At 41.5% G+C, this 26011-nt stretch overlaps 2 protein-coding genes across 2 annotated transcripts in view; both read left to right on the top strand.

The window, feature by feature from the left end:
* The window catches only part of disp1 (dispatched homolog 1), an 84004-nt gene that overhangs the window by 12766 nt on the left and 45227 nt on the right, over positions 1 to 26011 (top strand). Inside the window, exon 3 of the mRNA XM_080514091.1 lies at positions 21550 to 21624. The gene's annotated coding sequence lies outside the window, so the exon portion shown is untranslated. The remainder of the gene's footprint in view (positions 1 to 21549; positions 21625 to 26011) is intronic.
* LOC308143264 (uncharacterized protein) lies at positions 1055 to 25377 on the top strand (the record flags this gene model as incomplete). Its single annotated transcript, XM_080514003.1, has 9 exons — positions 1055 to 1242; positions 1445 to 1490; positions 1595 to 1686; positions 2227 to 2337; positions 2563 to 2839; positions 3208 to 3367; positions 23539 to 23658; positions 23741 to 23848; positions 25361 to 25377. The coding sequence occupies 9 exons, from the start codon at positions 1055 to 1057 to the stop codon at positions 25375 to 25377; spliced, it is 1119 nt and encodes a 372-aa protein (XP_080370129.1).

Below are 26011 nucleotides of genomic sequence, written 5' to 3'. Positions count from 1 at the left end.
CGCGAAAATCTGTGAAAATAGTCAAGTCGTTTGTGCTGCGTTGGTGCTGGTTTGTGCTGATTAAAAGTATCGTTTGTGCAGCTTTGGCATCACACATGAACTGTAATGTCATTATGCAACAATAGCAGTGCAAAGAGTGTTGAAGGTTGCCATCCCCTGTACTAGTGGAACCAATGTTAATGGTAGGACACTTACCTCTCGGAAATAAACTATACTCATTCATGATGTAAAGCAAGTAATCAATATTAAAATCACTCAAAACGCTCATCCCTAGTTATAAATGAAGAGATGGGAAAAATTCAAAGAACAGACTATGCCCATAGAATGATGTCCTGTGATCAGGAGGTAACCGAGTAAGGGCTGAATGGTGATAGCAGCAGGGTTTGCCTTTTCTTTCATGCCGTGGTATAACAAAAGTTCATCATTTTATGGCCGGCATCAGAATTTGAATTGTTACTTAATCTGATGAAGCAGTAATCATTACAAATCACAATTTCTAAACACAATGTATTACAATCTTTGATTTGCTTTTCTATTAGTAATTTTCTGTTTTGCTTTTCTCTCCTAGGAACACTTGCTAGATTATCTTTTACAAAGACTTCGTTCTCGATTGGAACATATTCTTGGACGCATGCCTGTGGACGTGGACTTCTTAGAGTTCACTTGCACCCAAGAACTTGTGTTTTTGAATGCTGTGTCCAGCCAAGTAACTGTTTGTCCAGCGATATTAGATGCACTGACAGAGCTACACAGTCTCATAAATTCCAAAAAAGAGGAAAGGGACCAACACATTGCAGTTGTGCAGTTTGAGCAAGGACCAACTGGGCGCCAACGGATGGTCGTCTCCCCAGATCACCTTAGCAAACTTCTGGAACTTAACCTGTCTGTCCCATGTATAGCCAGACTTTTGGGGATGTCCAAACGCACAATATACAGACGCATGGCTGAGTTTAATCTCTCAGTAAAGGCCCTCTACAGCACCATAACAGATGAAGAGTTAGACCAGTGTGTGAGGGAGATTAAATCCAGGCAGCCTAACTCTGGATATCGAATGATGAAGGGCCTCCTGCAAGCCAGAGGACTGAGGGTGCAGTATAACCGTGTCAGAGCCTGCATGCACCGAGTCGACACTACTGGTGTCATAAACCGAATGGTCCGTATTGGATGTATTGCTCGACGGACCTACTCAGTTCCAGGACCCCAGTCGTTGATGCACATCGATACAAATCATAAATTGATTCGGTAACGTCTTCAGTAATGTTTTGGATAATATTGTTTTCAAAGCATGGAGTTATTAGTATGCAGAATGAAACATTTTTGTATACTGCTTGTTTCATGTTACTTTATGTAACATAAACTAACCTCCTAAAATGACACTCCAACAGTTAAATAGTTTGTCTTACTTGGTATGTTATGTACAATTGAAAAATTGTTTCTCTTTCAGCTACAACATTGTTGTCTTTGGAGGCATTGACGGTTTTTCCCGCAAGGTTAGCACAATCATTTGGACAAAGTGCACCCATTTCTTAGAAATTTCTTAGAAATATTAAATACTTGAGTGTTTCATAGATGTGTAATTTAATTTGTGCTGCAGATAATGTATCTTGGTGCAGCTTCCAACAACCTTGCATCAACCACCCTGGCATTCTTCCAAGAATCTGTTGAGAAGTTTGGTTTTCCTCTCAGGTAAATTTATATTTCATGACAGATTTTACACAAGCACTACCTATGGTGGAAAGTAGCAATATTTATTCAATTACTGTTCTTAAAGATTCCATTCCAAGCGGTATCATTGTAATAAAAACTTACTTTGAAGAATAATTTAAATCTGGATACTACTTCCACTTTCATATTTTATATAATGTATGTATTTCTCTGGTAGGCAAGTCTTGTTGGTGTGAAAAATTAAAACAGGTTTGCTTACACAACTATTTAAACTTGCCTTGTTTCACAAAAATTATCACTTGTTGCAAAGATGTTTACTTACTGGTCTTAGGAAGAATTCAGAATTACCACTACTGATTGCTCAGTCAGAACTATGTATCCAAGAGGTAAGTTGGAATGGAGGGACACCAGGTCAACGATAAGCACATGGCAAGAACAATTTTAAAAATGCCTTTTTCAGAATTCTTCTCTCAGGTGCTGTTATCACTGATATAATATTTTGGTTAACTGATTAACTGTAACTAACTTTCCATACATATATTTTAAAATGTTTTGTGTCAGAGTACGTGGAGATCAAGGAGTGGAAAACGTGGATGTTGCTCGCTTGATGTTCACAGTCCGGGGCACTGGAAGGGGCAGCTTCATATCTGGGAAGAGTGTTCACAACCAACGGTATGTTCAGTAGAATACTGACTATTACAAGTTTCCACCTCACTGATGTCATGAGATGGTAATGTGTTGGCTTACAACTGTCATCAGGATGGTATGTGTGCTCATATTTATGTCATGTGCAAGGTTTAATAGCATGCAGGACCTATGCATAAAACAAATATAATTCTGAACATAATGGGTTATGTGTAAATACAAAGGTTTACAGGTTTAATGCAAATTTTCCAGGATTGAGCGTCTGTGGAGAGACCTGTGGACAGCCGTAACTTGCATCTACTATGATGTTCTCCACTACCTGGAAGAAGACGGCTTCCTCAGCATCGCCAACGATGCACACCTCTTCTGCTGCCACTTCGTGTTCCTCCCACGCCTGCAGGATGACCTCGATACTTTTCGCAGTGGTTGGGACAATCACCCACTGAGAACAGAATGCCACATGAGCCCTACCCAGCTGTGGGAGCTGGGCCGCACACATTCTCCAGTTGCAGGACCAGAGAACACAGAGGTACATGAAGGCTGCTGGCGTAGCCCTTCCTTTTTTCTGAATCCTAAACATGTCTATTATCCAAATTTGACTGGTAACATTGCATAAACTGGAATGCACTATCAAATTTTAACACATTTTTAATGAGACCATCAACTGTGTCTAAAGAACCTAAGTGATTCTCAAAATGTTGGTTTCCTTTCAAATTGTACTAGAATCATCTTGGTGCATAAATGTTCCCGCCATTGTTTGGTCAATAGCTGGACCCCCTTCAGCCAGCAGGATAATGCAGATGTGATTTAAATGAATAATGTGGTTCACATGTTGAACGTGTTTAATTTGAAGCCCACGGCACATCGTATTTCAATTAAAATTGTCTCCATCTGTAGGGCCTGGATATTCCTGACATTGACTGGGAAAACAGTGGACTTCCTGATGATGACCACTCGAGCATCGTTGTTCCACACACAGGATGCCCACTGACTGATGGACAAATGGCAGCTTTAAGAGCTGCAGTTCACCCAAGAGCTGCATCCCAGTGCTTTGGCAGTGACATTTACATTGCTGCTGTTCAATTTTGTGAGCAATTCCTTCATGTCTGAAGGAATCAATCATAGAATCAGTTCTGAGTTTTGTATGTTGTAGCTTGAGTGTTGTAACAATGTAACAAAGACTTTAAATTGTGTAATATGGAAATAAAATCAGTGTTCACTTTATAACTTGAATATTTGGAACATTGCATACGTCAAACTAGAGTAAGAAGGGCAAGGAATCTCATAGTGCATGGTTCAGAGAATCGGTGGGTTGCTGTTGTAACAAATGCAACAATTCAGTCAAGTCTTGGAAGTGGGATCTATGCAGTCAAATTTATTTGAACAATTAACGAACATCAACATTACTTTGGACAAACAAGCTGTCTCAGAAATTGAACCATTGTCAAATTTGGATTGTATGAATGAAAAACCTATCCAGACATCCAGAGCTCTAAAACATGTCATTTAGGCTTGGAAACGAACTTTTCACTTTCCCTAAATACAGGCCCCATATTGTCACTCACACAAGACCAAATCCCGTATGGCAAGTGGCAATGCATGCCAGGATGTCATTTTTAAAAGAATTGTAGTCTGTATAATGTCCTGGGATGCGCAAGGTCTCAAAGCAGGTGGAGGCCGTGGGGTATCTGCCACTGATGATTTGGATGGTGAGATTTTGTGGCAGAACCTCCCATCCAGTCCAGAACTTGACCAGGTCGTTTAATTCACTTGCAGCTGCTATAGAGTAGAGTAAAATAGATTATGATCACGTGTACTCTGCGCACACTCACACATTGGTAGCATGAGGAGGCCTTAAACCTACCATTGGCTATGAACTGTCGTACATAGCCCGACATGCGGCATTTTGCTTTAATTGAGCAATCATCCTCATCGTCACTGTCGTCTTGAGGCCATGTGATCCGCTGAAGAAGAACCTGCATTGAAAAAATAGCATGATAACTGATCATTTATCATTCTTGAACTCGTACTCTTTTTCCAATTTGTGGTTCTTTGTTGGAAGACACAAAATACCAGCACATCTCTCCCAAAAATGTGAATCATGCCCACAACCTGAAGCTCAAGACAGAGATCATCAGACAGACACATGGCCATCTGTTTAAGGTGGGTTACCTGTGTAAAGATTATGTCACTGTTTTTGTCCCGATTTTTCATCTTTCCAACCAAGAGCTTAAAAAAGCAAAGTTTATGTTGCAATTTGTGGCACAATTCTGAAAATCATTGAAAAATGGATTCACGTGTTGCTGAAGATCTACCTGAGGTTGGTTTTAGTTAGTTTACTTTTAGTCATTTCAAGTAAACCAGCCCCAAAACACATTCATTTTCTTGAAGGGAGTAATGAATAAGTTCATAAAATGTCTTCTGGATAAGTGCACTCTATCTGTTTAAAAGATCATTTTCATCACTAGGGGCCTCTCTCGACCTAAAAAAGGCAAGATTGTTGTGGGTTAGGGTGATGTGGTTTCTGCATTTAAATTAAGTTTACACTGACTGAAAAGGAAGAATGAAGAGTCAGCCTGTGAAATTTACCACCAGCTACCACACTGGAGGGGTCTGTAAGAAATAAGTCTCTTCAAATTTAAGAAGCCTCTGTGTGTACCCCACTAAGGTACTATGACCACATTAAGTTACCTTTGTGTTATTGTGTGAATGAGTGAGTGAGTTCATGTTCTTCACCTCAGCGCTGACATTCCCCGCCCCATCTTTGGGAAACATCAAAGCCACCGTGTCAGGTCTTTGGGTCATCAGGGTCCACATTGGGGTTTCTTTGATACCTCGTCTTAGCTGCTTAATCTGCCTTGTGACTCGTCCTATCACCTGTTAATAGTAATAAGGCAGAGAAAATCAAAGTCAGAATTCCTTTAAACGCAATCTTGACTGAAATGTATAATAATTTTATTTAAATACATTTATGCTGCATGTCTCTGATAAAAAGAAATAATCATAGGCTGTTATGCAGATTTGCCAGAATACAGTTTTATGTGTATGTAAAATAACTTGTCACATAGAAAGGATACATTTCAAGTCAGTTTTTGAACTTGAGAATAAATGAGGGAAAAGTGCAGGAATTCTTTTTTCAGACATTTTTTTCTTTTATTTAGGAAATTTGTGATGTGCATTTATAACCAAGCGTTGCTCATAAGATTTAAAAAATATAAATAAAAAATTAACTCACGGCATGGATCAATAGCTTCTCAAAAAGCCATCTCCTGTTACTGTCAGTTAGTGCAGGAAGGTCCCATGCATAGGCCAGGTCCTGGACACTTTGTTTCTCCTTATCTGACAATGTAGATCCCTCTTCAAGCTTCAAGACAATGAGCCACATGTAAACGTCACTCATCAAAGACGATGGTCAATGAAAGGGTGCTCATTGCACATAACACATTCATGAATGAAAACAAAAAGTTTTTAATCAAACATACAAGCCTGATTGTTTGTCTGATGTCGAGGTCTGGACAGTCCTGAAGTGTAACAGTTGCAGTTTCAGGACTTCCACCAAGCAGAACATGAACAACAGCAGGGCTGAGTCCAGACAGGCGTGGTCCTCCATGAAGAAAGGAGTGGCCTACCATTCTACCTGCCACCATGAACAAATCACTTTCCACGAGAAAGTGAGAAGCTGATGGGACTAAATGGTCAGGCTCGCCTTCAAAAAGCCGTGTAAGATTTGAGTTGGCTGTCAAAGATATTTAAAGACATGCATTAACAACAATAAAAAAGTCATAGGCTCACGACAGAGTACAGAGACAAGCATGTTGATATTGCCCTTACTTGCTACTAGGTATGATCGTAGTAATGAATGGTTGTCAGAAAATTAATTTCAGTTTTGTGATGCACTTGAAACCCTACCTACCCAAACAGGCATTATACATTTACAAAAAAAACCCAAACATAAACCTCGTCTAAATATACAAATATTTAAAGAATATGGTTATACAGTATCTCAAAAAAGTGAGTACACCCCAAACATTTCTATAAATATTAACTGAAGAGATGAAACTTTGAGACAAAGTAAAGTCGTCAGTGTTCAGCTTGTATGGCCATGTAAATCTTCTAACAGGACAGGATCCACTCAGAACAGGCATCGCCATGGTGTTGTCCCATCAAAAAATACAATTTAATATTTACTGAAATGTCAGGGGTGTACTCGCTTTAGTGATATACATTATAAATGAACATAGCATTTAGCAACATATAGCATGAAGGATGTGATTATATACATACCAAAGTTGATGGAAAACCCTGACCTCAGCTTTTCCATGCATGTAGAAAAAACAAACCGCGTTACGCCCTCTCCAATAGCGGTGTCTCCTGTAACACAATGTAAAGTTTGAGGAATAAAGACAGAGCAAATACGTTAGTTAATTTTGGACAACTGTAACTTCTCGCTGGAGCGACCTTCAAGTTTGCAATTCAGTGGCCGTCCCCATTCCACATTAGGTCGCTTGTAGAAGGAAATAAGTGCCATGTCCTGGTCAGCAGGGCTCCTTCTGATGTCCATGGTGAGATGCAAGGGATTCGCATTTTCATTCTTCCGTAGAGAACTTTCAGCACACTGAGATATGGCCTTGGTGGGGTCACGGACAGTTAACCAGCCTTATATGAAACAAAAACATGGTTGTTTCATTATTTATGCTTGACCGTGAAGACACCAAAACATTATTTAATATTGGAATGTAACTGTGCATCTTTCTTAATATCCCTATGCAACTGCTCAACCTGATCAGCACCTACCATCTGTAACAGTTGTAGAAGTTCTGGACGGTCCAGGCATTGCTGCTTCCTCTTCCTCACCGACAATGCTTTCATGTACCACCTCTTTTTCTGCCCTACCCTCATAAAACCAGGTGTGTTACAACAGCACAGCATGTAAAACAAAGACCAACGCAATTACAGAAAAATGATTGACAATAAAAAGCCATTTGTTACCTTTCCACACATGAGGAAGCATGTACCTCAATGAAGTCAGTAGGAAACATGTTTGTGCAGACAGGACATTCCTGCATATCTGCTGTTGACAAACGTTGAGAAGTTACAGGTAAGAACGTTTTATTTTTTCACTGTTTCTGTTGTTTTACAATATATTAAGAAAGGAATAATATTAAGAATACTTACATGTTATATCTTCAGGTTCACTGGTATCCACATTAGTCAGGTCACTGTCACTTTTATCCATGGCATGGCAAGTCTTTATATGTTCTGTGAGGAGTGGAAGGGGAACTACCACTTCACACTTTTGACATTTGGATTTTGGCATGGTACTGAATGCTTCATCAGTTAGTGGCAGGGGGCTCGTACTAAGCTCTTCTTGAATTGGGGCAATGAAGAGAGTTGTAGACCCACGAGTTACAGATTTTAACATCATGCCTGTATAGCCAGTATCCTCAGGAGCCACAAGACAAAGTTTTCGGCTACCCCATCCACCTATAGAAAGGAGAGCAATATTGCAGAGGAATATTAGATTGTAATCTATCAACAGTTCATTTGATATCGACTATTATGAGTGACATCAAAGCAACTACACTTCTTGTCTGACAACAGACCAGGCTGAAGAAGGCATCAAAAGCAAGATATGTCAGACTTTTTAATTACCAGTACATTTTTTCAGATACAATGAATGGCAGTGGGTAATTTGCAGGTAGACATGAACAAATAAATGATCAAATAGATAGGCTTAATAACAATGAATATACAGAGATGAGATTAAGGATATCTATTAACGTTTTATTTAGACTATATTAAATAATGTATTGCATAATGATAGATTAGCTGCAGCATGTATATGTACTTGACACAACAACACTAACACTTGTTGACCTACCTGAAGATTTGTATAGCAGCCACCCACCAGTGACTGTTCCCAATTGCGGAAATAACTCTATGAGGGCATCACATAACTGAAAGGAAAACACAGATACAAGTGTAATCTTCTCAAAAAGAGCGTCAAAACTCTAATCAGAAACATCAATAACAATACAACTAGCCTAAATAACAAAGTGCATGTTTTTACCTCATTGTGTGTTGTACTTTGATCGAGATGAGCAGTCCTTCTGCCCAATCCTGCATGCATATGTACTATTTGCTCCTGCTCGTTTGGGGTTTTTTCGAATCGCTTTGGCAACAAATAGAAAGTCAGATCCAATGGTTTCGGCCTCTTGGCAGGAACAGGGCTTGCCACAGGTAAGCGCCTCTTCCCTCTGCCCCGAGCAAACATTCCCGGAAAGGACCTGCAGAATTTTTTTCATATCAAAAACAGATTTAACATTAGCCTTAAGTGAAATGGATCTTTCTATTTATACACAAAACATAAGATGTTTTATTCCAGGATTTAATAAAGTACATTTAATGGTCTGCAACATTAGTAGGAAACAATAAAGACAATACTACCATCGCTTACTGTCAAAATATAAAGCTGCACACATCAATAGCAGGTTAAAATATGTATAGGGCTTTATTTAAAATAAACTTATTTTCACCTGGTCAAATCTGCTTGGACTGATGGTCTGGATTCTGTCCATCTCTGTTCTCTGCAGGATTGCACCCAAGAATATTTATTGATGATCAATACATCTACAATGCAAATAAGATAACCCTGATGTACATGAAATGTTTAATACAAAACCTCATATCTTGACTTGTGCCGCCACCACTGGCTGCAATTTGTTGTGTATTAGACGAACGTAATAAATGTAGAAGGTTCCGGGCTGACTGCACAAGATCATCATCACCATCATGACGACCCTGTCATCATAATTGACAAAGAATAAATTATGTTATTAGAAACTAGAACTTCAAAGATAGTTTTAAACAACTGAATATTACTGGACTTTAATTGAAGTGACATAGTTTGATTAGCAGAAAAGATGACACTTAAACTGTGGTTTATACATACATTATCAAGACCTAACAACTAAATAAAGCATTTCCATCAGCAAACATAAATTCAGATATGCTCATTCAATATGCCTTTAAGATATAATTTTTTGTTCAGGTTTTGTATTTCCTAAAATTATTTATTTAATATCTGAAAAACAAAGGCAGTACAACCCACCACCAATGCAGATTGACACCATTTTTGTTCATAATAATTTTATTATATCTTACAAATTAAAGCTGCACAAACGATACTTTTAATCAGCACAAACCAGCACCAACGCAGCACAAACGACTTGACTATTTTCACAGATTTTCGCGGGGTGGGGCAGCTCACGTCAGAGCCACGTGCCTCAGGAGCGCGGGTTCCCTCCCCCTGCAATAGTGTTTCTAGCGCCACCGTCAATGACCTGGTTATGTTTGTTAAAAAATTTTTTTGCCACAACAAGCACTGCGCAGATTAGAGTATTCAATGGACATTAAAAAAAAATCAAACAGGAGACAATTTGACTATTTTCTGCATGTAAAACATTGCATACAGTAAATGTAATTTCTTTGAAAACATTTCCACACATCATTAAAAGTTCGCCACATATGTTGCTTCATAACTTCTGGTGATTTGCAACGTGTGGTTTACAGACATAAATGGCAAATACTCACCGAAGCGCCGTCACCGCTGGCCTCCATGGCTGATTGAAAATCCTGGGCGCGCTCCTGCCCAGTGTTGCACTTGTCACGTGACCAACAAAGCTTCCCTTGATTGGATGTTTGGTGGATGAGACCAGGTATCGATTGCATCGTCCTGATGGCACAGATATTCTGGCTGTTTTGCAGCCGAATTTTTTTTGCAGCCGAATTTTTTTTTCAGCCGAATTTTTTTTGCAGCCGAATTTTTTTTTGCGGCTGAATTTTTTGTGCAGCCGAATTTTTTTTTGCAGATGAATTTTTAGACACATTGAATTTTTACACACTGAATATTTTTAGATGTTTTAGACAGCTTTTCAAATTCAAAGTCTGATTTCGATGGTAAAAAAATTCAGAGTTAGAAATTCGAATTCAGAATCTGATGGCACAGTTTTACTTCCATAGAGTCCAAATTCCTCTAATAATTCACACCAAATCGCACCGGTCTGCGGAATCATTACCGACAAGCCTCAGACCGTGCCAGTCCTCTGACGTCATGGATAGACCGTACCTCACAGCAAAATCCACAACATATTTAACAGAGGCAGGTGAAGGGAGAAAAAAAATGGACTAATGTGGAAATCACCTTATGTTACCACAGTGTTTCCTCAAATTCAAAGAAAGAGCTGTTTCAAAATCATATGTTTATTAAAGTCTCAGGTGCTTTTTAACTTCTTGAGTTTGGAAACGGTTGTGGAACAGTGTTAATGAAAACTGCCAATATAAAGCCTTCAAAGTCCCATTTTTACAAAAATGTCAGTCAAAAACATTTTTCATTACTCAAGCGTTGCACAATATCCACATTGTTTGACTGAGCTTCTTTAGGGACTCTTTAAAGACCTGTAATACCTGGGAATAGAGCTGTGAGCATGGAAAAGTAGACCTTAATGATCACAGATGGAGAAGCGGCCTGTTCAGACTTCTTTCTCCTCATCTGGTTCCTTATGTCGCTACCAGAACTCTGGGACTGTCCATAAGGACCTGTGAATGGAGCTTTTTTGCTGCAGCGCACTACTGTCGCCTCTTGATAGTCGTTCCAAGTCGCCACTTTCATGGAAAATCCAAATGGTCTCCCTGACACATTATAAAGAATCTGGCACCTCAGGCTTCTTACACTACCTCAGCAAAAATAATGGTTTTACAGGTTGAACTGTAGTTTGAGTACATGTGGTCTCCAACTAACGTATATTTATTAATATTTGCATATATTAATTAAATGACCCGATGTTGCTTTTTGAAAATGGCTCCCAAGGTGGAACTTTTCAAAAATGCTCCGAATATCTGCTACTGCACACGTGCGCAAGGCCTCCGTAAATGCTTCTTCTGCAAATGTGTGAGTACATGGACAAGAACAACAATGGCGGCCTCCAGAGTAGCGCGACTCCCAGTCCACGTTCTCCTGGGTTTTGGTAGTTTTATCGTTGAGAGTCACTGTAACAATCAAACTTGGTTGTCTGTCTGTATGTCCGTGTACTCCCATCGTTCATGTTAATAGTGAATTACTTTCTGCGCACAAGTGGATCGTTTCATTACAAAAGCAACCGTCAGTGCCAACTTGTGGCCTGCCATGCTAGCTACATCATTTTAAGCATCTCTGCTGTTTCTGTGGAAACTTTGTTGTTTGAATGCAAAAATGATTTGTTTTTAATTTGAAACGTCGTGTAAATGGGTGTCTCTTCTGCAGGTGAACGAAGTACGATATACTGCGATAATGCTGAAATGCTCTGTTGGACTCCGCGGTCTGATTGCCGTTGACTTCTCGGAGCACAACACCGGATGCAAAGAACACAAGGAGCATGCCCCTGGCCTTCGTTCTGACACGCCTCATCTGCTTTAGCTTTTCGAGTACTGGTTCTCACAACGCACACACTTTTGTTTGATGTCTGGATTCTTTCTGTAGCCGTGGTTCTTGTCATCCGTTAAGATACTCCATGTTGCAGAAGCGTCTTGGCTCCGTTCCCACAGGTTTCAGAGTCCTCGGGGGAAAAAGAATACACCAAAGTTATTTTTCACATCTGGGTGTCTGCGAACAGCCGACACACTGAACCATCATGGTGATGTGTTCAAACAACACATGTTGTCATGGCCTTGATTTGTTTGGGTACCAACATTGCTTATCTATATTTAAGAATAGAATCAAAAGTCATACCAGTTCACCCATGCATGTTCAGAAGTACATTTCTTGATAGGTGACAGTTTGTTAGAGTCCACAATCATTAAACTTTTGTAATGACTAGTAATGCAATAATGGCAAAAAATATAGTACCAACCAGTACTGTAATCATTTTGTGATTCCTGTTGGAGGAAGTCCTCCACGCTAACTGTCAGTATTTACATAAAACCTGTGTATCAGAAAAACAAAATAATCCCAGCTATGATGCTTAAGAAGAGATTAGCTCACATTATTTCTTATAATGTACTAATTTCATCATCCAGTAAATGGCTTTATGGATAAACTAATGAATGTGAAAGACAGACAATTGAAATGTATAAAAGAAATTGGTGTCTCATTTATCCGATGGAGTGTGCTTCTCTGCCCGACTACCAGAAGCTCCAGTTTACCATAAATGGGAAACTGCCAGGTTTTCTGGAAATCCCTTGCTTTGGGTTAGTAATCTTGAGCTCGGTTGCTTCAAATGTCAAAGTACTTCAGATTACTTGTTTGCGATGTAAACATAGACCATCTTCCCTCAGAGAGGCTGAAATTTGTTAAACACTCTGACAAAAGGGAACGAGAGGATGTACTTTTTCGATAAGGGGAACCCCTTCATCACCAGACTCTTCTAAAAACAAAGTATATGCTGATTATACATGAGAAAACATATGTCGAAAAGCACATTCCTGGTTCCAGCTAGTTGACAGATTGTTGATGTCGCGGGCACTGAAATCGTCAAAATAAATATGTATTTGTAGCATAGTATCATTACTATTGTAATAATACAGCTGTGCCCTGGAGGTCAAAACTAACCTCGAAATGGAAATATGCCCTTTTTACGATTGTTCCCTCCATGGAAACACAAAGCACTCAATGTCCAGTATGAGTGGCTGGAGTTCATCTACCTTGGCTTGTGCCTGCTTCATGAAGCATGAAGATTTAATAGGGTCACATTGTGATATTGCATACTCTGAGTAGGCCGAGCTCCCAACGCCATCATCACAATTATATATTACCCGTCATCCTCGCGGCAAAGGCGTTTCAAGGGAGACGGTGCGGATTTAGCCCTCCCTCTGATGCCTGTACGTCCTGCTCTCAGTCTGTCATCCTCTTCGTCCTTCGCTGCAATCTCCCAAAAGGCGTCCACCAGTCTGAAGCCCTTAATTCAATAAGAGATAAATTGGAAAAATGTGCAAATGTAAGGCATATCTCAGGCTTGCCGGCGAAGAGAGCATTTCCAGGGTGCATTTTCGTACTCCCCTCTCTTGCTACTTTAACTGCCCTTCTTCCCTCTGTTTTCTCTCCCTCTGCGTGCTGTAAATCGTTCCCGTGGTCGATCGGCTCTCTGGCTACAGCGAGTTTCAGGGGCTTGTTCATTAGGCTGACACAAACCAGAGAGGTTTTTCGAGCGAGAGGGGAAGGTGCTCCTGGGAAGGGCGGATAGAGAGCGTTGTTGGCCTTAAGCCCAAGCTGTGGACCCTGCAGGTTTTGTTAGTTTTGAGCCATAGCGCGATAAGAGGCAGATAAGAGCTTGGAATATGTTGGACTAGCCCCAGAGTAGCTCGCTACAAAAAAACTTTATTTCAGGGTAAATGTTTACCTGCAAACAGTGTTGAAGTTGAATGGTTTTCCTGATGGGGCTTAATCTAAATTTCTTTTTGTCAGCAGAGAAATTAGGTACCGGGGACAGACCTCAGAAAGGACAAGTGGCCTCTTGACTTTCCCCCCCTATTTTGTTAAATGTATTTTCTTTATCACTTTCTTTCAGCCTTGACAAGGTTAGAGGAAAGTCTCTCTGTCCCGGATTTAACCTTTGTCTTCTGGTTTGGAGGCCGCAGCCGCAGCCGCTGCTTCTGCGGAGTCTCATTGTTTGAATCTCGATTTAATCGCGTGTTTATTTTCAACATCAGGTTTTATGGCAATGTTTGTTTTATGCTTTGCTCATTTTTAAGCGCTGCTGACGTTTTTCTCCCCCCTCCAGGGAGTTGTGTTTCTTTCCTGTGGATTAAAGTTGACGAAACGCATGTTTAATGGTGCCAGTGGTATGGACACACCTGCACGCAAACAGCCGCTCACACACACGTGAACTTGGATGCACATTCGCATTCATACATGTCAAAGTGAGTGAGCAACATTTGGTTTTCATTACCTCGGCAGCTTCTTCCAGAGGGGGGAGGGGGTAGGTTGAGTATGGAGCCACGGGGAGAGAACGGGACTTCAAAGTTTTGTGCTTTAAGCACAATGTTTCACAAATGTTGGTTTTGTTTGGGATTCCAGTTGGATGTAGGAGCTTTGGGACTCTGGCTGGTTTCTGTCTGAGATGCCTGAGGGTTCTTGCAGAGCTGCCCGCCTGCTTTCTGTGTTGGGTAGTGTTTTGCTAATGGCACTCGCCGTGGTGTTGACGTCTCTTCAGTCTGCTGTCTGGATATAAATCCAGCTTCTCTGTGGCTATTTCAAGTTCCTTTTTATTGTAGTTTTCACTTTCCTTAATGATGATAGTTTACCCGATGAGTTGAAATCTGATGGTCCAGAACTTGTGAACATTTCCATTTAAGTAATTATGAGATTGAATAGTTTCTGGTTTTTAAATGTAATCCAGTAAAAGCCAGCAATACACAGCAGATCCCATGTATGATTTGAAACGGAGAAGTTGATTGATACATTTGATACCGAAGGTTGTTGATTTTAGGATTGATTCTTTGCACGCTCATTAAAAAGAAAATTGTGTTATGTTAGTTGTTGCCCAAAGTTTAGGGCTCAGACAGTTGTGTCAGGAAGGGAAACAGGTACAACGTGTGTCAAGTCAAACACTTGAATCAAGACCTGCTGTAGTAACCCCGGAGAACAGAGCGTGTAAAGACAACCTCACAAGAACAACTGTAGATAGATAAATGACCTTATAATGGCAATTGATTTATCAAAATCCCTTTAACTTTTCTGTAATACACTCAGTTTTGTACCTCATATGGGCATTTTATTTTCAGTAATATGTGTAATGCTGGAAAGAAGATCAGTAACAAGTTTGCATAAGTCAGAATTTATTTGATTGATTTGATTTTGTCGGTGATATTTGCGTGTAATCCCTCTGACTGATTGTAGGCAGAAATACAGAGCTCGCGCTCATGGGCTCCACTTGAAGTGCACTTGTGGTCTGGTCTCCGTCAGCTGTCGGCGGTCCTCCTGCTGGTCCGGCCTGGGTCGTGCCATCCTTTCTGTTACCTTAAGAGCAGCAGGTTTATAGACCTCTGGAGACTCAGTGCTGCAGCGCAGGCACGCTGCTTCGTTTGTCAGACTTAATTGTGATTTGTGGAGTTAATGTCTTTGGGGTCAACTACATTCTCCAGTCATTGACCAACTGCAGTCCGGGTTAATGCTTTTCATTACCTCTGCATCAGTTGGATCATCTGTGACGTAAGTTTGAGTCTGATTTACAACGTCGCGTCTTTCCCATCTTTAGGAGGCGCTGCTCGGCAGGAGGCACTCCGAGTCGTTGATTGGACAAGAAACAACACAAACTCTTATGTTTTTCACATTAACTGTGTAAAAACATTGGCGTTGCTCCTATGTTAACATCTGTGTCTTGTTTTACAGCCAGTCCTCAAATACTACAACATAATGGACTCACTATTAGCCAAGGGTTGCTAATAACAGGGAGTTAATTCTCCTGATTCTCATGAATCCTTCAAATAAAGGCTTATTATTGCAAACCTGCTGTCAGGCTCACTTCTCTTTACCCTACACCTCCATCACACCCTTCCTCCCTCCGTCTTCTTTTATTGGAGAAACAGAGCGAGCTTTGTCTTTGTAATAATCACTTGGGCCTAAATCACATTTCCAAAGCTTGAAGGGCACAGCAATTTCCCCTTTGGGGTTTGATTTAAGTGGCACTTAGGCTCGCTACAGTAGCTAATCACAAGGATTTATAGAGTGCATCACCAAGGGGCCGAAGGACCAAGGAATGTTTGCTGGCACCCTGCTGCAGGTGTTGCAGACCTCTTTTCTTTCGTCCCGTCTTTCTTTTCCCTCTTCTATTATGACCGCTGATGGAAGGCAGCTGGAAGACCTTGCTTGTTCTCCACTTGTTGGGTTAAGGGGGGGAGGAGGGGGGTAGTGGTTCTGTTGGTGGAACATAATGCTGGCAACACCCCTCCTCCTCCGCCGCCGGTCTCTCCCCAGTCCGGAAAGTCCTCCATGTAAAGCTTTCATAATTACATTGATCTTAAGGGGGCCTTTTTACAACCTGCTGACGCATTCAATCACATTTCAGCACGGCCCTTGTTAAAGCCTCCTGCGTTTTGCATATTCCAAGTTCATGTCCACCCATTGGCACTTCTCATGTTTCTGGTAATTGAGAGTTTTCGCATGGTCTTGAAGGACAGGGGTGGAGAAGGGAAGGGAAGGAGGACAAGGCAAACAAGAAGAGGCGGAAGGGGCAAGGATGCACCACAAAGGGGATTGTTGCTCAGTAGTGAGAGAGTTGAAAATCTCTACAGGCATGCAGTAAGAGATCCAGATGTTTTATCCCTTCTTTTCAGAATACACCCAACCCCATCATCTCCATGGACCGTACATAAAAGTAAAGATGGATTATTTTGCATTAGAGAAATAGCTTGAGTTCTCACCATCAAATTGTGTGCCCTCTGTTTTGTGGTTCAGGCCTAAATACAAGAAGTCTTTATTAGGTTCTGCCTTATCCAAGGAAATGTATATATGGTCCCTCACCCCCACAGTCACTCTCCCGCCCTCTTTGAATTTCCACCCGATCATGTCTTTGGTCCGGTTTGAGTGAACGCAACAGCGGGTCACAGCTAATGAGGTTTCTGTGATCTAAGAGCAATGCCATCGAGAGGCATTCACCCTGAGACCATGCCAAATAGCAAACACTTGGAAGAGATGGAACTTGACTATCTGTTAAAGCTCTAAGGAAGCCTTTTGTAGAGATTTTTTCAACTTGTGGTTTTGAATCCATCACTGAACAAAATTCAGCTTAACGCAATTATAAATCCAGGAAGGTCCCGTTCCCCGGTGAGGTTACCTGAAGGTGAGGGTGTTGAACAGACTTGTTCTTAGTTTTAACTCTTGCTCACCTTCGTCATTCACCCTCCTTTCCTTTCCTTTAAAAGATCCGCTCCCCTGCCTCTCCCCATTGCCGAGTGACCTTTGGCATGAAGGGTCAGTGTTGCGTTCCAGCAGAATGACCTCTGATAATGAGGAGACAGGTTAGCGGGCGACCTGGAAGCGCTTTGTGCACCTCTCCTGGGAACACAAACAGTAATAGGCACTAAGGCACACAGGAACAGCTGCAGGGTTGTCGTCTTGTGTGCTCCGGACTGCTCTTATGCCCATTTGTCACTTCACTGGAAAAAAAACGAAATATAAACAAGAGGCAATGCTCCGCGACTCATGTTCTTGAAGTGTCTGGGCTCTTAGTTGAGATCTGGTCTGGAATATCTGAGAACATTTTGGTAAGTGATGATGGAAGATTGCAGGGGACTGATTGGAAAAATATGGCCAAATGTAATATTTTCAATCTAATGGTCTGAAGTACACCATGTCACACAGTCACAGACAGCAGATTCTGAATGCAGCTCATATGATCCAATATTGAAATTGCTGAAAGTCTAGGAAAACCTGGTTTTGGGGAAATAAACTTTGAATACAACATTTTTGGACCAGTGAGACCCATGTGAAAGTGTTGAAAAGCTGTATAAAATGACCCCTTTTAAATGAATGACCTCCTACTATTTCTTAAACTTAGACAACAGCTCAACGTTTTCACTGCTTTCACTGCTATGCCAAACTTGACTACTCTTTCAGGCAAACATGTTGGGTGGGTGGACAGATAGTACTTTTGCAATTTTAACACGAACGCTGGATTCAAATGACAACAAAATTCTCTCGTCGGCATCCTTGTTGACCGCCCTGTTTTCAAAAAGCTAGCTCTTTGGGCACAGTGTCTCGCAAGCTGCGCTTCTGTTTAAACCGGACGGGATGTGAGAATGAGTCATGGGCCCACACGAGTGTGAGCTGACAGGTGTGTATGTGGGTTGAGGTGTACTTTCCCTTGAAGGTGTGGGTATTCATCTGTGATTTTAACACCCAGAGTTTTTGTCAAAGTCTGCAAAGGATGGTGCAGTCAGGCAATCTCTACAGTTTGTAATGGGATTAAAACTGAATGCTGGCATAATTCTAAAGTTCAATCAACCCTTTCAAAGCCAAACCCTCCCCTCCATCCCTCCTTATCCTATGATCATTTCCATTGTATAGTTACTGTATGTTGTTTTATTCCTGCCTTAGCCTTTCCCCAGCTCCCTCTCTCAACGCTGCAGCTTTCATCACTGGAGATCTCCCATGTTGATTAGCGAATGTCATTTGATATGAGCTTAAGCTTTGTGTGTGTGTGTGTCTCTGTGTGTGTGTTGTTACCCTTTAAAATCTGAGTGGTCCCATATGAACGCGAGTCTGACTTTCAGAAGCAATTTACATATCTGGCACAGAATCGAACAGCTGAAAAAAGACACAAGAGGGGAGAGAAGCTGGTAGACACGTCCTGGCTGGCATCCACCAAGTGCAAAGATTGCTAATCTGCCTGCACCACTGTGCTCCATTTCCCTTGACTTTCAAGCACTTTAGAAAAAAAGAAAAGAAAGGGCATCCTTGAGTCCTCTTTTGCATTGCACTAGCATGTCATTGACTTGCAAGTACAAAACATTAGGAAATAGGAAAATGAGAGAAAATGGCAAAGTGCCACAATCATTGTTGGCATTGATCCTTCATTGAACAAGAAAGGTTTTCTCAAGGTTGCTTGATCCCACCGCACTGAGAGCATGCTCTGGCCTTTCACTCTTTTCATTCCATACTTGAAAGCCACGCAGCTATGGGACCACTTTGATCCCTTACAATTGGGAGAGACTTGCATTTGTACAGCCTGAGAAGGTAAGCCCTCTGGAATCCTATAGGCTGCAAGTCATTTGCAGAAATCATCTTCTTTTTTTTTTTTTTATCATAAAAAAGCAAGAGATTAAGAGTGTGCTTAAAGACAGTTGCTGTCTTCCTTCCTGAACTAATTCTGATGAATTTTTCACGGTAATCTTGATAATAGGCTGCCATTTATTCACACGAATGAAAATGAGTGAAGAGTGATGGGCGTTCAACCTTTTGAAGGTCTGTGAAGTCACTGGGAAAAAGTTGTTTCACGATCGTGATCCATGTATGAACGCATCACGTCATTATTCGTTTGTGGCTTTTCTTCGCGACAACCTGCTTGCTGCCCTGCAGCGTGCAGTCTGCACTTTGTCTGCAGGCCATAGGGAGATCTGGAACCAGAGCAGGAACAAACCAGATTTCGCTGCTGTCTTGTCTGTCTGGAGATGGCTTTCACTCAGAGGAAATGAGTCTACGATACACGGGCATTGCTCAAATTCCTACCCTTGTGTCATCGCCGCTAAAGCAAATAACGGCTTAGGGGGAAGGATTCTGCCACTGAGTCAACAGATTGTTTGGGTCTTCACTGTCTCAAAGGGTGCATTTTTAGAATTGTGGAAAGGTAGGAATTCGGGGAGTAGTTTAACTCTCGCTGGAAGACCCATGACTTCAATCTCTGATTGAAAAGGTGCTTTTTCAAAAGCTCAGTCCGTCTACTTCTAAATCTCTGCAAAGTGTTTCCTATTAGGAGGGAGACATTTGGACGGCAGCTTTCACAATTTGGAAAAAAAAAATGGTCTGAATCACTGGATTGATTGATTAAATTAGTAATGATCAGACGACTGTACGACTAAATCAGTTTAACAACGTTGCGGTTTTCCCCTCCAGCACTTTGCAATATGCAAGAAGGAAGAAGTAGAAGAACAAAGAACAGAATGTGCTTTACAAAATGCATATTGCTCTTTCCTCAATGACGCAGATCTTAAGTTGACTAATGGTATTAATTGCAAATGGTGACTCTTTGGCCTTTTAGGAAACAAAAATGCTACAGATTCTAGTTTGTCTTACTGCAACTTCACATTCGGGACTTTCCTAATTTGATGACTTTCCTAATATGATGACATACATGGGTTATTTTCTAAGCCTTCTTGGGATTTTCATTAAATCAGAGTGTCACGGGCCTTATCCTAAGTGTAATTGGAGATTAATTTTAAAAAAAAACATTAACTTTCCTGCAAAACAACGGAGGTTAACCACAGTTGCAGACTACATATACCTTAGGCAAGACAAATAAGAACAGCCAAACACCTCTTGACACTTTGGCCTCCTGGATGAACCTATTTTATTCTCCACTATTGGCAGTTATGAATGTCACATTTTGTGAATAACTTTTGCTATTCGCTCACACAATTTTCTAAATAGTTTGAAGCAAAGAAAAAAATGAAAGTGCGATTAAATAGACTGTTTTCATTGATGACAGTGTGTCAGGCGTGAGAGATGTGAACCCATACATTGTTTTTCCTTTAACTTACAATCAACCACATGGGATATATGTGTGTGTGTGTGTGTGTATATATATATATATATATAACATTTGTTACGAGGGAAACATAAGCCCTATCTGAAGTACAAAACAGGAAGCGTGTTGGTCATTAAAAAGTCATTGATGCTTGCGTGCACTTTGGAACCTTTGTTTGCTAAGAGGTCAAAATTGTGTGCTTCTGTGAAGGCTGGTCCAAGTAGGATGTTGAGTAGACAAACACTTCTTACATTTCTCTCTGAATAATTTGGTTGCCTGTACACTGTTCCCCGAGTAGGAACTAAATGTCTTTACGCCGGGTTAAACGGGTCCCTTTGACCTGCGGTTGTCGCTCCGAAGTGGCTCCTCATCTGTCCATATTTAATCGTCTGGGGCTACCACCCTCTTCATCTTCTCCCGATCCAAGCACACCTTAGTAATTGATGATGTGGACCATATGTTGGCTTTGAATGGCCTTCTGTTCTGGAAAACCGACATGCTCTAGGATGTATCAGAACTTTCTTGTGTGGCTACCTGTCCCTTCCTGGACTGGCGTCACAGGCGAGGGGGAGAGTCGCCCCCCCAAGTCTTACTATCAGACCTCCTGATCTCCTCTTCCATACCTGTCAAATCATCACCCATAGCTTGTGGGTGTTGATCTGTCAGTGTACGTAATCTTCACCATTAGACGACCTCCTCAGCCCGATCAGCAGGCTGAGGGGAGCCGGCAGTGGTATGAACTCTGAGCTGGTGGGTCAGAGGTGGTAAAAGACTTTCGGATTTTGTGGAAAATGTGTTCTTTGTTGGGCTGTATATGATAAATCTCTGGAGAGGCAATATATAAAGTGAGATGAAAGCAAAATACATTGAGAAAACCCACACATATACCAGGAGAACATGCAAACTCCACAAACGACCCTGATCGTAAATGTTGATGAAGGTTGCGACTGTGATTTTGCGTGTGTGCCGGAAAGCGACCTTCACTTTTGACGGAGAATATTTTCTTCACTGTGTCCACCTACAGATTAACCGGTGTGTGGGAGGACTTGAGTGTGAACGCATGAACAGATGCAGAGTACGGTCCATTGTCATCCAACAGGTAAGACAGAACAAGGCAAACATCTGTTTGCTGACTGAAGCAGACCTTTTCCATACAAATGAAATGATTTGCTATAAAAATTGGATACAGACGGGTGTCAGACGTTCTGCTGCTACAATGAGACGGATGTTCTGTTTAGCCTGTTTAACCTGTTCACTCCCGTCCTGATGAGCTGTGGCATGTGTAGCTTTCTTAAACATAATTCCATTTCGTTTCTCATAACTTTCATTCGTTTAATTTAAAGTTTGCATTCAGATTGATGTGATTATCATGCTCAAAGTAACAGCTGAGGGCCGTTGCTTATCCCGGATCATCATTTCCTGTCTCACCGCTATGCATTTAATTGTAGTAACTTTGTTTCTGAAAAAGACATCCTAACTGTCTTGGTATATCGTGAGAAGTGCACTTCGAAGATACTTTACATTTTCTTAATGCGCACGTCTTTCTGTGGGATCTGCGAGCGGCCAGCTACAGTGGTTAGTGGAAAAGTCGGCCTCCTTTTATCAGCGTGCTGTAATCACAAGCAGCCTCATAAACATAACATGCAAACCCCCCCCCCCCCCCCCCCCCCCCCCCCACTGCTCTGTCTGGCGAGTCCTCACAAGCCTCCAGTAGAAGGTGAGGATGTTTGTTCTTCACCTCGATACAGCTGGGTCATTGAGCCAGGTAAAGGTGTTTACCCACAGCTTCTATCGGTAAGACATTATTATGCCCCTGATTTCTTTCAGTGACTCGGTGTGTGCGAAGATTAGAGCTCAGAACTTACTACTCTCTGTAAAATATATCACAAATAGTTTTCAGTAACCGGTATGAAATACGTTCCCAAGGGAAATGAAGGAGACGCCAATAGTTTTTTTCTCTCTTATAGAATGAATACCAGTGCATAAAAAGTTTTTTTTAATAATTTTTATGGAGCAATATTCACGTAGCAAAAGTATGCCTGAACTGCAGTAAATTGAGTTGAAAGCTGAGTTACTGTCAACTCTTTTTTTTTTTAGCAATTTTTCAACATTTTCGGCTCCGTCATCTGGCCTGTGGCCACCAGACGTGACATAGTGTTTAATTCTCGGTGTGAATTATGAATCATTGTAAACATGAGATGTGAAAGTGACTGGTTTACAGTTCCTCTCTTGTAGGAACTCTCTTCTGCGCGGCTTAATGTGGTTTCCTGCACTTATATACTTTTTACATATTGAGCTTGGAGCCATTTCCAGGACGCGTCTTGAGACACGCTGCTGGTTTCTAATGAAACAGCAACTGACGACTCTGGGCTGCGTCTGTTTTGAATTATGGTTTTACTGACCATTTGCCACAACTTGTGGTAACATTACCAAGGGAACAAAACAATGATTCACCCATTCAACTGCCCTTACATGATAAGATCACCTATTGGCACAAGCATAGTGGGAGGAGAATTATTAGAAAGTTCACAGGTCAATAGTTAGCGAGCTTACCTGTGTGTATATTGTAGACACAATGTACACGTTAAACATGCCCTTAGCCTTGCAATACTATTAAATAGTCATTTTAAATACATGAAAAAAGATACAGATTTTGTAAATGCCTAAATGTAGTAGTTTTGTTACATAAATTAATCAAATGCTGACTCAACTAATTTTAAGACAAAAAAAAGTTATATCCTTTAAAATCAAGAGTGCTTTATGAGCCCCCCAACCCCTTTATAATTGATTATTAGCTATTTAATAACATTTGATCCAAGAAGCACCATTTTTCTATTCAAATTGATTTTGGTGTATCTATAAATCACTGAACATACTTGCATATGTTTACGCAACAATTAACGTCATCAGGAATTTGCCATTTGGAATCTGTTCCTCACATTGAATATTGGCCAGCCAGATCCAAATTGAATGTCACTTTCCTCTCAAAGTGTCAGATGATTTGTGGTGGTAGCGGCGTGTGAGGGCCATTCACAAGTCATCCCCACCAAGAAAAACAAGAACGCACAGTTCGTGGGGCGAACCCGTGACGCCACGTTGGAAGTGTGGACGCAGAGCAGTCCTTCACGCTCCGGTGGCCACACTTCTCTCGCTAACCGCGCCGCCCCGGGGTCGGTGTCACGCCTGACAGGCTTCCCTCACACTCACTCCGTCAGGTGTTCCTGCGGGCACCGTGTCCCGACCTGCTGACAGGCTCGCCGGGCAGCGTCAGTCAGCCAGCAGCTCCGTGCTCAGAGCCTCTCGCTGGTCCCAGTTGGACGCCGGTCGGTTTCCCCCACTTCATTCCTTCAGTCGGGACCGATTCGGAGGGTTAACACGAGACCAACACAGGCCGTGTGCTCAGGAATTACGCAAGAATTCACGTGTTTTAAAGTCCGGACGGTGCGTGTCTGGATTCATCTCTCACTGTGTGTGTGTGTACAGTAACTTTGAGAACAGCTGCGGTTGCTCTCCGACATGGACTGTTGTAGATTTTGTTGGATGAGTCGGATCCAGCACTACCTTTTGTAATCGCCCTCAACATCTTTGGAAGTAAAACACTGACCTGGTCGTAAAATGGAAACGTGCAAATGATAATAGTCGTTCAGCTTTGGTGCCGAGCAGATTTTTTTGGGGCTGTGATCGAGCCCAAATCAGTTGTTCCCCTCCGCATGTGTTCCCTCTTCGCTGTGTCATCCTGTCCAACAGGAAATGGTGGATAAAGTAAAGTAGAGCCAAATTACTTGATTACAGGTAATCGGTTCAGTTCTTCTATTGGAACAGAATAGTTGGCTTTGCTCATTGTGTTGTTCTGTAAAAATGTGTTCAAGTCATGACTTTTTTTTTTTTTACTGAGCTATTCCCGTTTGGATTTTCTGCCGAGTGTCGACAATAAAGCCTTTGACTTCAGTGCTGTTAAACTGCAAATTGAGCTGCAACAGATACTTGGTTAATTGAATTGTACATGACGGAGTAAAGAAAATAACTTTTATCATCCTACTAATCAATCATTTGACTTATTGTCGAGTTACTCAGTCATCCATTCTTTCTAGAAGTGAAAAGTTTAGGAACTTTGGTGTGGGATTCATAAGTAATTGTAAAAGGAGGGGAGTCTAAGATCTAGATCTGACATCTTGTGTAAGTGACAACAACATTATAGTTGCTGTATTGGATTATCACATAAAATAATGCTGTGGAAAGATAAAGTTCAAAAGGTGTGTTGATTTTGACTATTTGCTTCGTTACATTTGTACAAGTCCATACATCCTTCCATCCATTAAAACAGTTTTATCCTTATTTAATGACGACCTTCAGAGTGACATAACTCCCAGTCCACATCCTCCTGGAACTGGGTAGTTTTTGAGTTGAAACCTGTGTAAAGTGTCTTCACTGCTTTTTGAAAGGCATTTTAACAATTTTAACTCTTTGCAGCTTTTGCCACATGTTTTTGGATTGTTTTTCTCAGTTTTTCTAGTGGTTTATCGTGCTTTAGTAGTATAACCTGAAGCGTTGAGTTATTTTTAACCTTTACCATTAAGCTTTACACATGGGTTTATGCTATTTGTTGCCAAAAATAGACATTTCAGCATTTTCAATAATTTTTATGTAATTTTATGTTTTTTCTTTGTTGTGTTTTTCTGTTTTTATCCCTTTTTAGCAAAGAGAAGATGGTTAGAATTGCAAAATATATGCAACACATACCAAGAAACTGATTGAAAACACAGAGAAAAGTGGCTCGGGGGGTAATTACTACGTACTGACAAAGGGTTTTCGTGATTTCTGCCAATGTGTCTCAGATCCCTCGCTGGGCTAAGTGTGCCGGTAACCAGCGACTGCTCCACCCTCCCCGCTCCCCACCAGCAGCTGTGTTGACTGTCTCGTGCCTGGGAACCGCTGATTACTAGTCTGACTGTACGTTTTGGGCCGAGTCTGGCAGCCTTGCTCATAGAGCCTCCCTCGCCTCGCGCACGTTCAGGCCCTCTCCACTTTGATCGTGCGGAGCTGCAAAACGACTGCCGCTCCGTCATCCGAGGCCTCGGGCCATCCACCGGGATTTATTATCCTAATGAGCGGTTTGGAGATGTTTATCTATGCTACAGTACATCTGCCCGAAGACGCCTCTGGCAGCCGGTTCGTGTCCAATAAGCTCACGCTGGCAGACGATGACATGTTGTGCGCTTCGTTAGAAGCTTCAGCTGCGATACGTTGGAATGATGTCTTTGTTGAACTTTATGATTTGTTGATTTAATAACCTGTTGTGTGTCTCGATGTGATTGTTAAAGAAAAACACGGCCGCTGGCGATAACAAGACGCAGGTGGAGTGCAGTGACATCAGTGCGCGGGCTCAGTTGGAGGCGAGTCGCCAGCCAAAATGTGATTTATCTGACATTTGCCCACAGAGTGATTAATGATTAGCCTGGTTCTGCGTAATAACAGCACAGATTCAT

Source organism: Blennius ocellaris (assembly GCF_963422515.1).
Source record: "Blennius ocellaris genome assembly, chromosome: 18".
Lineage (NCBI taxonomy): Eukaryota > Metazoa > Chordata > Actinopteri > Blenniiformes > Blenniidae > Blennius > Blennius ocellaris.
This window is presented reverse-complemented; position numbering and strand designations above follow the sequence as displayed.